Raw genomic sequence first — 13,695 nt, 5'->3', positions numbered from 1 at the left:
GCCTTGTCCTCCAGGCACCCCCCTTCCAGGCCCCATCACTGTACCTGGTCCCTCAGGACCCCCAGGACCCCCTGTGGTTCCCTAGGAACAGCCCTTTCATTGGCGGGGCCGGGGAGGGCTTACCGCCCTGCCTTCCCTCCCCCCGAGCCTCACGGGCACCTCAGGACCAGGAAAGCAGGTCTCTCCCGCCCCCTGGTGGCTGCCACATGCCAGCAGTTTTGTGAAAGGCCCGGTTTCCTAAGCCATCATCCTAACCCAGAGAGACCGTGACAACTGCCCATTTTGTGGTACTGGGATGCCCACTGGTCAAGAGTCCCGGGTTCACATCCCACTGTCTCCACAAACTCCCTGGAACAAGTGTGTGTGCTGGGAGCCCACTCGGACGGCTCTGGTCCCTCCCTCTGCCAGAGCTGTGTCATGCACCCCACTGCCCAGAAGAGCCCACAGTTTGCAAAACACACACCTGTGCCCACAGAGGCCTGTGCGTGTGCCCGCTCACACTCAGCCTCCGGCGCCAACCCCCAGCCTGCGCCGGGGCGGTGGCTGGAGCAACCAGACCAAGGCTCTCTTGGTTCCAGAGCCAGCAGGGCACATGGCACTCACTGTACCTACTGTGTGGCTGGCTGGATAGGTAGGTGGACGTGGGGGTGGGGGATGGGTGGGTAGACAGCAGAGGACCACAGGACAGGGCCCAGCACCCCCTTGCCTACCCAGAGATGCGAGGGGCAGGTGCCTGGAAGCCCAGGAGCCCCCAGCCCTGCGGACTGGGGCCCACGTGCTGACAGCACAGCTTCTCCCTGCCCCTCCTGCGGCAGGTGGGGACAGAGTTCACCACCATCCTGTACAACTTCATGTGCAACAGCAGCTGTGTCGGGGGCATGAACCGGCGGCCCATCCTCATCATCATTACCCTGGAGACGCGGGAGTGAGTCTGCCGGACGCGGGGGTCGGGGGGGGCATTGGGGCAGGGACTTGGGCCTGTGCTTCTGGCGCGCTTGCTGGAGAGACAGGGAGGCCATGAGCAAGGGGAGGTGCAGGCCCTGCAGGCCACGTGCTGGGAAGGGCTGCTGGGGCAGGAGCTGCCTTGGGAGGGACACAGGGCACCTGGCGTCCCAGAGCAGCTGGGCACTCAGCCCTGAGCCCTCGGCCCGTCAAGGCCGGTCCTGTGGGGTCCGAGGTGGGTGGGGACGGTGGGCCCCAAGGCTCACGGTCCCGGCTGTGCCCCTGGACAGCGGACAGGTGCTGGGCCGCCGGTCCTTCGAGGGCCGCATCTGTGCCTGTCCTGGCCGAGACCGCAAGGCGGATGAAGACCACTTCCGCGAACAGCAGGCCCTGAACGAGAGCGCTGCCAGGAGCGGGGCTGCCAGCAAGCGCGGTGAGCAGGACCGGGCCGGGGGTGCGGGGCTGGAGGGCCACCCTGGAACGTCAGAGCCAGGCCACCCTAGGACACAGCTGGACCTTTCTCGGGGCTCGGGGGAAACGCACGAGCCTGTGTCCGGGGGACAGAGCCAGCCCCGCCCGCGTGGCCGCCCCCGGTGCCCTCTGTCCAGTGTGGGTGGCCGCCCGGGTTTGCTCATCCGAGTGGGTGACCGGTCTCCGGGCCTGTCCACAAGGGGCACCTTGGGAAGGTCGGCTTGGCTAACCTGCGCGTGGCCCCTCCTCCCTGCCCACTCACGAAGCTGCCCCACCCCGCCCCCTGGCAGCCTTCAAGCAGAGCCCCCCTGCTCTCCCTGCCCTGAGCACCAACGGGAAGAAGAAGCGGCACGGGGACGAGGAAACCTACTACATCCACGTGAGTGTGCCGCATCTGTGGCCCCCAGGCTGGGGCCCCAGGGTGGCAGGTGCAGCCTGGCACATCTGAGAGCTGAGACCCCGAGCTCTGCAGGCTGCAGGGTCTAGAAGGGAGAACCAGCTCTCAGAGAGAGAGAGCCGGCCTGACGCAGCTCCCCGCGCAGGAGTGTTGCTGTAGATACAATGGTACAGCGTGTGGGGCAGTGCAGGTCTCCCCACCGGTGGGGAGGGCACGTGCCAGGAACCCCACGCTCCCACAGCCTGGCAGGCCCCAGCCACATCACCAAAGTGAGTTTACAGCCTGTGGCGTGATGCGGCCACTCCAGCTCGGATAAAACCCCACCTGCTCTGCTAGGACTGGTCTCCGTGACGTGAGCTTATCATTTTTTGAGTCTTTCACGAATGAGTTCCAAAAAAAAAAAAGGAATGAGTTCCTTGTTCTAAAAGCCCCGTATTTGTCCAGCGCCCCCACATCCCAGCACCCCAAGTGTGCTGAGCTGTGGAAAGGGGAAGGTGGGCAGTGAGGCAAAGTCTCAAGGGTAGGAAGGGGTGGGCGTGGTTTGTGCAGACAGGAGACCCACACACCAGACTCCCCCTGACCTGCTTCCTGGGAGAGGAAAGTAGGGTTAGGGGACTCCCGGCCCGTGGGGGACTCGGGAGCCCCGAGAAAGGAGAGGCGCTTCGCCGCGCGGGGGGAGGCTGGGGCGGGGCGGTGCCCACACGCACCTGGGCAGAGGGTCCACCTCTCCGTGCTCAGGTACGGGGCCGGGAGAACTTTGAAATCCTGATGAAGGTCAAGGAGAGCCTGGAGTTGATGGAGCTGGTGCCCCAGCAGCTGGTGGAGTCCTACCGGCAGCAGCAGCAGCTCCTGCAGAGGCCGTGAGTGCCGCCCCTCCCGCCCCCAGGCTGCGCGTCCTGCCCAGCTGCCCGGGGGAGAAGGACGGGACAGGGCGACCCAGCAGCACCAGGCCACGCTTGGCGTCTCATCCCCCGGGAGGCCTTCCCTGAGCTGCGTCGTCTCAGCCCAAATGTCTCCCGAGTGAAGGCAAGGGGCGGTGGTGGGAGAGACGCCGACCCACCAAGAGCAGGGCCGGTTCCAGGGGCCCCCACCCCCTCCCACCCCTCGCCCGGGTCCTGCCTGGCCACCGTCCGGCAGGGAGGCTGGGCGCGGAGGCGGGCGCTCTGACACCTCAGCGCAGGGTGGGGCCTCCAGGCCCCTGAAGCAGGGGGGCTTTACATGTGGAGGTGCTTCTTACAGACCCCAGCTGTCCCTTCCAAGCAGGAGCCACCTGCAGCCTCCGTCCTACGGGCCCGTCCTCTCGCCCGTGAGCAAAGCGCACGGGGCTATCAACAAGCTGCCCTCCGTCAACCAGCTGGTGGGCCAGCCTCCCCTGCACGGCTCGGCGGCCGCGCCCAGCCTGGGGCCCATGGGTGAGTGGCGGGGGAAGCGTGGCCGGGATGGGCGGGGAGGCCCAGAGGGCGGGCCTGGCTCCAGACACCCCAGCTCAGGACCACGCGGGGCTCTCGATAGCTGCTCCCTCCAGCAGCTCCCGCCCAGGAACAGGAGGCACGGCCACAGACGGTCTCCTCTGTCCACTCCTGGTCTCGGGGAGGGCCGAGCGTTACGAGCCTCCCCCGCACAGCCTGGGACGCCCGGCCCGGCCCCCTCTGACCGTCCCACCTGCCTCCCGCCCAGGCTCCGGGATACTCAACAACCACGGCCACGCCCTGCCAGCCAACGGCGAGATAAACGGCGGCCCCAGCTCCCAGTCCATGGTCTCGGGGTCCCACTGTACCCCGCCACCCCCCTACCACGCCGACCCCAGCCTGGTCAGGTACGTGGGCCGCTGCCAGCCGCTGCCACTAACCCGCTAACCTCAGCCCTGGTGGCTGCTGGTCGCCTGGCCCCCAGCCCGGGGGCGGTCTCTGCCTGCTGCCCCTCGCAGCCTGTGCTCTAGCGCTCTGCCGTCTTGAGAACAGACAGGGGCAGAGGGATGTCGGGAGTGAGCATCCAGCAGGTGCTCGGAGGGAGAGCAAAACAGCCAGGGGTTCCTGGAGGCTGTGCCCCGGTGAGTGGCCACCGCTGGGCAGGGGCGACCTGTGGGGTGGCCAGTTCCCACCCAGACGGGCCACACAGCCAGGTTCTTGGAAGTTCATGCTGCTTTATTTCCGCGATTCTCTCTGCAGCTTTTTAACAGGCTTGGGGTGTCCAAACTGTGTCGAGTGCTTCACCTCCCAGGGCTTACAGAGCATTTACCACCTGCAGAACCTAACGATGGAGGTAACGGCCCCGGCAGGGCAGGTGCAGGGAGCCCACCCCCAGACCAGCGCACGGCCCTGTCCGCGGGGCAGGGAGCTTTCTCCCCTTGCTGGGGCAGTCCCTCCGTGTCCTGTCCTCCCCGTGTAAGGGAGGGCTGGAGAATTTGGAAAACCTTCCCACCGGCAGCCTGATCTATGTGCTGACATCCGGATCCATGCGGCTGGACGGGACTCGCCGGGGCCCCTCATTTGGACTTGAGTCTTGTCTCCTGTGACCCGGCTGCCTTTGATTTGGGGGACTGGCTGTCTCCAAGGCACGAAGAAGTGCAGAAAGCGAAGGCCGGAAGGGTCCTGGGGCTGGTCTAGTTCAGTGCCATTTACACAGGGAGAAGCCGAGGCCCAAACTGCTTGCCGTGCACGCACAGCGACTGAATGTCTGGTCCCGGATGTGCAGGGTACAAGTGCCCCACCCGTGGCATCCTGACCCCTGACCTCACAGCCAGGGCTTGTCTTTAGGTTAAACAAGAGTCCCAGCAACGAGCACTCGTAGCCTGGTGTTGCCTTGAGTGTAATGACTGTTAGCCAGAGCCCGGGAGACAGCTGTCGGCCGGATCCTGGGGGGCTCCAGCTCAGCGGGCTGGAGCCTCCGCAGCCCCTGCTCCGCAGCCGGCTCTGGGTCAGAGGCCCGTCCAGGCTCGTGCCCAGCCAAGGCCACAGGGCAGAGATGCGGGTTTGCCAGGGGGAGCTGGGGCCAGTGGCTCAGAGGGCTGCCTTGTTGTGTGTCCACTAATGCCCTCCCTAGGGAACAACCCCCCTTGCTCCAGGCAGCTAACCCCTACTGGGCTAGCTCAGTGCATGTTAACCCTGCCTCACCAGCAGATGCTGTGCCTGGCCGGGTGGTGGGGAGGGAGCGGGCGACAGGAGCCTGAGGATCTGCTCTGCCCTTGGGGGGGGCCCCCCCGCCCGCCCTCTAGGTCCTGGCGTGCGGGGAGGAGGGAGCTCCATCTGTCGCTCTGACTGTGCTCAGGGTCCAGGAGTGGCCTCAGCACCGCCCCCCCCCCACACATATCATTTCTTAGCTCTCCTGCCACCTGTCTGGGGCAGAATTCAGTGCGGCCAGACCACCAGGCACAGGGCGGGCCCAGCACTGCCCCTCCTCCGACCACACTATCTGCTTCCCCCGCACCGTCCAGCGCCCGGACAGGTGGCCCTTGGGGTGTGGGTTCCTTGCCTCCCTCCTGGTGGTCCCACGATGGCTGTGCGGGGGCAGGCGGAGCCCCTGGCGGGATGGGGAGAGGGCAGAGCCTGCCTCTGAGCCCTCTGACAGGGGCGGCCGTGTGCGCTACGCTTGCAGGACCTGGGGGCCCTGAAGGTCCCGGACCAGCACCGAATGACCATCTGGAGGGGCCTCCAGGACCTGAAGCAGAGCCACGACTATGGCGCGCAGCAGCTGATCCGCTCCAGCAGCAACGCGGCCACCATCGCCGTCGGGGGCTCCGGGGAGCTGCAGCGGCAGCGGGTCATGGAGGCCGTGCACTTCCGCGTGCGCCACACCATCACCATCCCCAACCGCGGGGGCCCGGCTGGGGGTGCGGGGCCCGACGAGTGGGCCGACTTCGGCTTCGACCTCCCGGACTGCAAGTCCCGCAAACAGTCCATCAAAGAGGAGTTCACGGAGAGCGAGGCCAACTGAGGTGGGGCCGGCACATCCAGGGCCCCCCTGACCCGGTGCTACCGACCCAGAGAGCAGAGAGCCCCGGGAGCCGCGCTGGATGTCTGCTTCCTTTTTGTCACCAACTGCCTTGGGAGGCAGGACCTCTGGGCTGTGCCAGGAAAGGGACTTGGGCAGGGGGATGCCCCTGAGGAGGGGCTCCGGGAGCTGCACTGAGGGTACACGCCCAGGACCCATCCTCCAGGGGTCCGGGGGGCCTCCCCCTCCCTGCCTTGCCTTCCTGGGGGCTGTGCTGACCGACTGCCAAAAAGTATTTTTCGATGTCTCTGGCTCTGGGTAGCAACACGGCTCGGTGCTTGTACCTAAACACTCCTGTTTTCGGGTCAAGGTTCCAGACTACATCTCTGCCTGAGGCGGTCCCTCTGCTGGTCTTGAGGGTCAGTCTGCCCTTGCGCACCTGACCGCTGGTGCAAAGCCCACTGCAGCCACCTCCCACTTCCTGCCCCAAACAAAAACCAGAGTTTCACTGGAATCGGGGAGGCAAGGAAACTCCTGGTCGGCGGCCTCCAGCCAGCACCCGTGCCAATACCGCTGGCTGCAGCCCCTCTCTCCAGTGGCCCTCTTAGCATAGACACGGACAGCAGGCTCCCCAGACCACTGGAAAGTGTCAATATTTGATAAAATGATGCCCTTTTCTACATGGTGGGTGAGCCTTTTTTTTACTTAACTTTGTTCTTAACATTCACGTTGGGTCAGCCTAGCGGGATGCCCGTCTTCCCAGGCCTGTGTAAACAAAACGGGCTAAGAAAGCCGAGGGGCAAACCAGGCGGGGTCCACACCAGGCAGGGGTAGGTCACTTGCTTCCGCGTGCGGGATGGGAGGCAGGCATAGGAGGGCAGAGCCCACCGCCTGCAGCCGTGGCCCCACTCTGCCCCTTGGGAGGCCGGCTCTGCGGGAGAGGCCCTCCTGTCCTCGTGGGGACAGCACTGAGGCAGGTGGAGGGGGTCCAGGCCTTTACAGGACACACCAAGGAGTCAGCGGGCTGGAGGGGGACAGCGTCAGCACCCTAGCTGATGGGGACATTTCCATCTGCAAGAAGCCTTCTGAGCTGCTGTAGCCAGAGAACTTCAGGGCCAGAAACAAGACCACAGAGGGTGGTGGGAGAGGGGATGAAGCAACCCCCCTCGTTCCAGGCAGGTGGGATGAAGGGCCTCGTGACTAATATGTATGCTGAGCCACCGCCTACTACTTTCATAGCATCTCTCTGTCCCTCAGTCTGCCTGGGTCCCTGTGGTTAGTCCTGCGGTCTGGGCCCTCCTGTCCAAGGCCCCCAGGCCAGGGGGTGGTGCAGACGGAGCCCTAGTCGCCCTTTGGGGGTTTTCCTGTTGCTATAACCACCCCCTCAAGCCCCCGGCCCGGGGAAGTTAGGAAGCAGCGGACCTCACGCAGGTCCAGTCAGAAGCCGAGCTGTCAAGACTGGGTGTTCAAGTTCCAGTTCCCTTGTTAGGTTCCCAGGCTCTTCAGAGGCGGGCACTGGGCAGAGAGAGGGGTGTCAGCTGTACTAAGTGGCTCAGAGACCAGCCAGCAGGGGACGGAGCCGCAGGGCCAGCTGTGCCTCTGACCCGCTGGCAGGAGGCCTCCAGACCAGGGCTTCATCCTGGACATCGAGTGTAAACACTGCACAGCTCTACTTATTTAAAAAAGCATTTGTGCGAAGGCAGGTGCCTGCGTCCAGGGTAGCACCCCCCTCCCCCCACCATGCGCTCCCTGGGGACCCCCTTGGCGGCGGAAGGGGGTGTCCTCAGCGCCCAGGAGGCCCCGCCTGCAGCCAGGCCTGAGAGCCACGGGGAACAGACCAACCGCCCCCCCAGGGCGGGGGGGCGGGCTCAGCTCCTGGGGGCCTGCAGTCGCCCGGCAACCCGGACACATGCCCTGGCGGCGCCCGACCAGCCGTTGCGCCGTCCCGTTTCCTCTTGACACCCTCACAAGGCCCGGGGTAAGTACACTGTTCCTGCGGTTCCAACAAGGAAAGTGAAGCACAGAGGGCTGGCTCTGAGCCCCGGGTCACAGCCGCTGCCGTGGTGTCTGGCTCTCGTTCCAGTGGCACACGCTGGGCCCCCAAGTCGTGCCTCGTTGGGAGCTGCAGGCCCTTCCCCCAGCTCCCCTGGGGCCCACGAACCTGACGGAGGAGCAGCTGAGTGCCCGGGGCTCCCGGGACTGTCCCTCAGGCTCATCCTGTCGGCTGGTGGGGAGGCCACGGGGGCCCCAGGGTGCTCCCGAAGTCCGGGGGCTGCGACGTGCAGGCACGGGCCGGGCGTACCCCCAACCCGGAGGGAGGGGAGACGCATCCTCCCAGAGGGCCCAGCACAAGCTCCCCGCCCCTTCGGCCCGCGTGATGAGCCCCCGCGGCTCCTGGGCCTTTGTTGCCGGAGCTGACGGTGGAGCGGCTGTGAGAACTGAGCCGGTGGGGACTTCCTCGTGGTCGAAGGAACACGCACAGCGACAGGAGCAAAGACGGGCTGCGCGAAACTCAAAGATCAAGAGAAGATAAACCTGTGAAGAGGCAGGAGGGAAGCGGCCGGGAGAGGACTGGGCCGGGCCTCATGGATGCCGGCCGGGCTGAGCACAGCTGCCCGGTCCCAACCGGCTCCTCCCAGCTGCTGGGGGCGGTCACCCCACCCAGGTTTGGGTGGCTTCTTCAGTGGCCCTGGTTCCCAACATGCAGGGACCAAGAACGTGGTGTCGCTGTCCCCTCGGACATGCCAGCCTTGCAGACACAAACATCTGCTTCTGTTTCGTCGGTTAAAGCGCTTTAATGCTTTAAGGTTTAAAAAAACACCAGCCCTGTCGTTAACGTCAGGGGATGCTTCTTCAGGCGGCATTGATGGATCTATTCCAACCATATTATTACCTTCTCTTGGGAATGTAATCTTGGGAAAATGTGGTATTTTTTTAGCTGTGTTTTGGTGGGAATTTTTGGTTTTGTAACATAATAAAGCACATGTTCTGACGACTGAATCAGTTACAAAGACGAGAGCACACATGACACACACCCCCCCCAACACACACACCCAGCGGGCGCCCCGTCTGGGCTTGTCCCGTGTTTTCAGTGAGTGGGGTGCACCCCCAGGCACCATCCTCCCCTGCGCCTCAGAGCCGTGTGCCTCGCGGGGACTCGAGTCCAAGGACAGCCTGAGGACCGACCGACACCCGGTTCTGTCCGAGCGCCGCCAGCTAAGCTCACGGGACTGGCTGCGGCCCAGCCACCTCAGGCCTCCTAAGAGCAGGGGCCGGGTCCGACTTTAGGAAGTCTTCCGGGCGTCCCTGTAGACAGTCCTCCAGCTGTTTCGAGTTGAAGTTCATGTTCCTCTGCAAAACTCAGGAGCTCGGTTCAGCCCAGCTCAGGCTCCAGGGCATCGGACGTCGTTCCGTCCTTCCAGGCCTCAGGTTTCCGGATGTCAGACCTGTGAATAAGGGACTGGGGACTTGCTACAGCAAAAGGAGGGCTCTCAAAACCCGTTAAACCTCGAGGTAGGCCAGGGTCTTTCTAGACGTGGGGCTGAAACGTAGCAGGACAAGGCGGGATGGAGCCCCGCCCACCTCCCTGGCCCCAGTTTCCTGGGTGGGGCTCTGGGTGCCCCCTTCTCCCCGCACCTCTCAGCCCCTTCCGCAGAGCCGACAACCTCATGTGACAGTGAGCTGTCCCCGCCCCACTGCGGTGACAGGAATCCGCATCACCGACGCCAGCACCTCAGGACTGGACGGGAACAAAGACTCAGGAAGCTGCATTAGAAAGAGACTGCCACTGACACCACAACAGGGCCCTGAAACAAGCCCTTTGAGGGCTGAGCAGGGTAATGCTAGTGTGTTCAGCCCAAGGCGATTTTAATATCTTTGTTGAAAAAAAACCTTTTTTAAAAAAGCAGGGTACTTTTAAAATACACACTTATGTTCAGATATATAAAAACATCTCCCATAGGCTGACGTGTAATTTTGGAAAGATAACCTGGGTTCAGAGCAGACCTGGCACTTTGCGAGGCACTGGGCTCTGGGGACGCTCCCCCGAGTAGCCACCAGGAAGCAGAGGAGGCCACGGCCCCTCGGGAGGAAACAGCATCATCTCCTCTCCCCATGGGCACCCAAAGAGGAAGGCTATATATTCAGGCAAGAATTAAAAAAAATGATTCTTTAATATCACATTTCCTAAGAATAGTGCTGCCTTATATATTATGCACAAACTCACAGATGCTTCAAGAAAGTGGCTTGGTTTTTAAAGACGGCTACAACTGCCCCAAGGGCCCAGGGGAACCTGCAGCCCCGAGTGCATGGCACACGGTCTCAGATGCTGAACCAGCCTTCGCTCTGCTCACCACACAGAAGAGGAGCTGCTCAGGGCAGGAGCTGCAGCTTCCGGCCAGTTTACGAGGCCCAATTCCTGCCCTGCGTTCGTCCCAGGCCCCCCGCGGAGGAGACCCTGCCAGAAGGGCGTCCCTCACTCACCAGGCCCAGGCTCCAAACAGAGCAGCAATGCCAACTTCTGCCTCCTGGCTGTGACATCATGCCCTAAGCAATCCCGTTACCCCAGTAACGAAACACACTCGGTCTCCAAAGGGTAATGTCACCGAAGGTCCCATCTCTCTCAGCATCGGGTACGTGGGGACGGGCTGTCAGATCTCAGGCAGGGTCCTGGGTTCGAGCCGCGCCGTGGCTCATGGTGCTTCTGTCTTGACCACACGGGCCTCGATTGCTTCAGGCCTCAGGTCCATGGCTGACCGGCTCCACCAGGACTGCTGTGAGGCTGCGGCCACCTGGAGTGTCCCGACGAGCAGCTCTTCGGTGACTGCAGGAGCTTCTTTCCTTGGACAGAGTGTGTTTAAACAGAGTTAGGGCAAAAACCTAGACCCCAAGCAGGGACACGACATTCCTTCTTTGTTTGGGGCCATGGGGACATGGAGAGGTCACGGGCCTCCTGGGTTGGTGCGCCGGGGAGGCCCACAGACTCTACTTAACACACCCCTCCCCCGGGGTCATCTGGTCTCCCTCCCCAGCCACTTTCTTCAAGGACACATGAAATTCGCCCGATCCCAGGAATTTGGAGTAACTATCGTGTTACAGGCTTCAGAGCTAAAACGTTTCTTATGGCACTCCAGGCAACGGGGTATATTCACATAACCCTAAAGGGACACCTACAGGACGGTACCTAAAATACATGCAGTGCCAATGATTATTTAAAACAAACAACTTTGGGGACTTCCCTGGGGTCCAGCAGTAAAGAATCCGCCTTCCAATGCGGGGGATGCGGGTTTGATCCCTGGTCGGGGACCTGAGATCTCACGTGCCGCGAGGCAACTAGACGGCATGAGGATGGAGGGGGGATGAGGGCCGAGAGCACAGACGACTCACGGGCTTCACTCCAACAGGACGAGAGACGGGCCATAGAGCTCAGGGCCAAGCAGAGCAGGACTTCTTGAGAGCCAGCAGTGTGACACAGCACGACAAGCCCCCCCATGCCGGAGCCCCAGACGTGCTGTCCCGGGCGGGCTCTGGTCTCCCACACGCGCGGCTCCCGCACACCTGCTCAGCCAGCCGGCTGGGGAGCAGACGTCACCTTCAGTCCTGGCCCAAACACGCACACGGGTGAGCCTCGTGTGTGTCACCTACCACGTACGTTTCCAGTGAGGCCTGGAGAGACCAGGACCCCGACCAAAACCATGGGCTGACCCTCTGGCCCCCCTCCCTGCCCCATCTCCTGCGGTTCAGGGTGACACAGCTGAGCCTGGGCCCCCCAGGATGCCTTGCTGTCGCTGCTGCAGTCCCTGACCAGGCCCTTCTTCCCGCCCTCCCTCCGACGTCTGACCAGCTCTTACTGTGCGCTTCCGCTGCACTGGTGGCCCCGTTGTCCCCACCTCCCCTCGGGAGTCCCTACCTCCCTCGGGACTGCCTGAGGGTACTCACACCCTCAGGCAGTCCCCGGCCCTGGGACCTGCCACAACCCACAGAACGCCGCAGAAATGGTGCCAGCTCAGGGCCCAAGCCTTGAGAGGCCCGGCTGCTTCCACTCTTGTGCCCTTGGGGGCCCTGAGATGCCGTCAGAAGTGGGGTCACCCTGCCAGGGAGACCCGAGGAGGGGCTGCCCTGAGACCACACAGAAGAGAACCCACGTGGGGCTTCCCTGGTGGCGCAGTGGTTGAGAGTCCGCCTGCCGATGCAGGGGACGCGGGTTCGTGCCCCGGTCCGGGAAGATCCCACATGCCGCGGAGCGGCTGGGCCCGTGAGCTATGGCCGCTGAGCCTGCGCTTCCGGAGCCTGTGCTCCGCAACGGGAGAGGCCACAACAGTGAGAGGCCCGCGTACCGCAAAAAAAAAAAAAAAGAGAGAACCCACGTGATTGCAAGACAGTTGCCGGCAGGCCACCAGCCAGCTGACTGCATTCGCTGGGGAGCCCACGGGGAAGACCAGCAGAAGGGCCCCCGCTCAGGGGCGAGCAGCGCGTACCGCTGCTTCAGAGCATCCTAGGCCCCCGCCCCCGCCTGCCTGGGATGCCGCCCACAGCGCCTCTGCGCGCCCCGCCGGCTGCCCCTTCCCTTGGACACGGGCCTCTGCCCCCTCAGAGGCTGCACACGGCCTGTCTCACGGCGGGGGCTGGAGGAACGTTTACTGAAAGAACGAATCTCTCAGTTCACAGGTGTGAACTGCTGCTGGCTCGACACCTCTTAACAGAGCCTCTGGGGAGCAGCGGACGAGTTCAGTGAGGTCGCCCGGCTCAACCGCGACCCCTCGAAACCGTTTTTATGCATCATGTCCCGCATCGCTTTACTCGCTCCTCAAATTGGGGGCTGGGGGCTGTGGCGTCCTGTACAGCCCAGATGCTGGGGGGAGGACCTTGCGAGGAAAGCTGCACTCTCACCCAGGCAGGGTGTGCCCCCCAGGGCAAACATGGATTCTCCAGGCAACGCGCTGACAATGTCCACGTCAATGTCCACGTCAATGTCCACGTCATGCACGGCAACGCTGTAGAAAATCCTACCTGAACAAAAGGGGGAGCCACCCCTGGCATCCGGATCGTGGCTACGGGCGCTCCCCACCGTGGGTCCCCGACCTGATGTCCTCAGGAAACCCGGAGAGGCTCCTGGGTACAGACTGCTGACGGTGGTGACCTGATGGACCCTCCCCGGGGCATGGCCATCTCGGACCTTCTTGTGCAGGAACTGGAGAGCCGGGTCAGAGGACCTGGAAGGCAAGGATGGACACCAGGCAGCCCCGTCCCCACTGCCCATCTACCGGAGAAGTGCATCTGGCCAGCTGGGCTCTGGGCCACAGCCCTCAAAACCTTCCCAAACACGTACATTCTGATGGGCTATTAACAGCCCTGTCCATGGGGTGCAGCGAGGCGGCAGGCAGCACGCCAGCCACTTCACTTAAATCCCAACCCCATCCTTTTTGCATCCCGATGTTCCAAACCCTGTGTGGTCTCCGGGATGAGATACAGCCTGCTGACTTCGGTAGCTGCCCCCATTTCAGATCGTGAGCTCCTGGGAGCAAAGGCCTTTCTGCTTTTCCCCCAGTTACACCAGCACGGCTTCTGGCAATGAGGAAACACTTGCTACACTCTGGTCCAGCAGCAATCAGGTGACCTGAAGTATGTGCATCTCGAGGAAGACAGAATCGGCCCCAGAGGGCAGCGCACAGTCGTAACACAGGCAGCTGGTGGGCCGTGGCTGGACTCCCCCCCCACCCCCCAGAGGTCTGCTTTTCTCCTGTGTGACACCCTCCTACTACCGGGTCTCTTCCTTCCTTTCTTTTCTTTCTTTCCTTTCTTTCTTTCTTTCTTTCCTTTTCTTCCTTCCTCCCTCCCTCCCTCCTCCCCTCCCTTTCTTTTCTTTCTTTCTTTCCTTCTTTCTTTTTCTTTATTCCTTCCTCCCTCCCTCCTTCCCTCCCTCCTTTCTTTCTTTCCTTTTCTTTTTCTTTCTTTCT

General features: G+C 62.9%; 1 protein-coding gene across 5 annotated transcripts in view; it reads left to right on the top strand.

Annotated features, from left to right (window-relative positions):
* The window catches only part of TP73 (tumor protein p73), a 68,036-nt gene extending 61,626 nt beyond the window's left edge, over positions 1–6,410 (top strand). For 3 of the 5 annotated variants that reach the window (XM_024760301.1, XM_024760300.1, XM_024760302.1), the window contains exons 7-15: positions 816–925; positions 1,233–1,375; positions 1,704–1,792; positions 2,549–2,670; positions 3,074–3,222; positions 3,488–3,626; positions 3,979–4,072; positions 4,436–4,505; positions 5,405–6,410. In XM_024760301.1, coding sequence (XP_024616069.1) covers positions 816–925; positions 1,233–1,375; positions 1,704–1,792; positions 2,549–2,670; positions 3,074–3,222; positions 3,488–3,626; positions 3,979–4,072; positions 4,436–4,505; positions 5,405–5,913 — 1,425 coding nt within the window. In that variant the 3' untranslated portion in view covers positions 5,914–6,410. The remainder of the gene's footprint in view (positions 1–815; positions 926–1,232; positions 1,376–1,703; positions 1,793–2,548; positions 2,671–3,073; positions 3,223–3,487; positions 3,627–3,978; positions 4,073–4,435; positions 4,506–5,404) is intronic. The other 2 variants (XM_024760303.1, XM_024760304.1) reach the window with 2 other exon arrangements.
* Positions 6,411–13,695: the final 7,285 nt, after the last annotated feature.

This window comes from Neophocaena asiaeorientalis, unplaced genomic scaffold, assembly GCF_003031525.2.
Source record: "Neophocaena asiaeorientalis asiaeorientalis breed wild unplaced genomic scaffold, Neophocaena_asiaeorientalis_V1.1 scaffold489, whole genome shotgun sequence".
Classification (NCBI taxonomy): Eukaryota; Metazoa; Chordata; class Mammalia; order Artiodactyla; family Phocoenidae; genus Neophocaena; species Neophocaena asiaeorientalis.
This window is presented reverse-complemented; position numbering and strand designations above follow the sequence as displayed.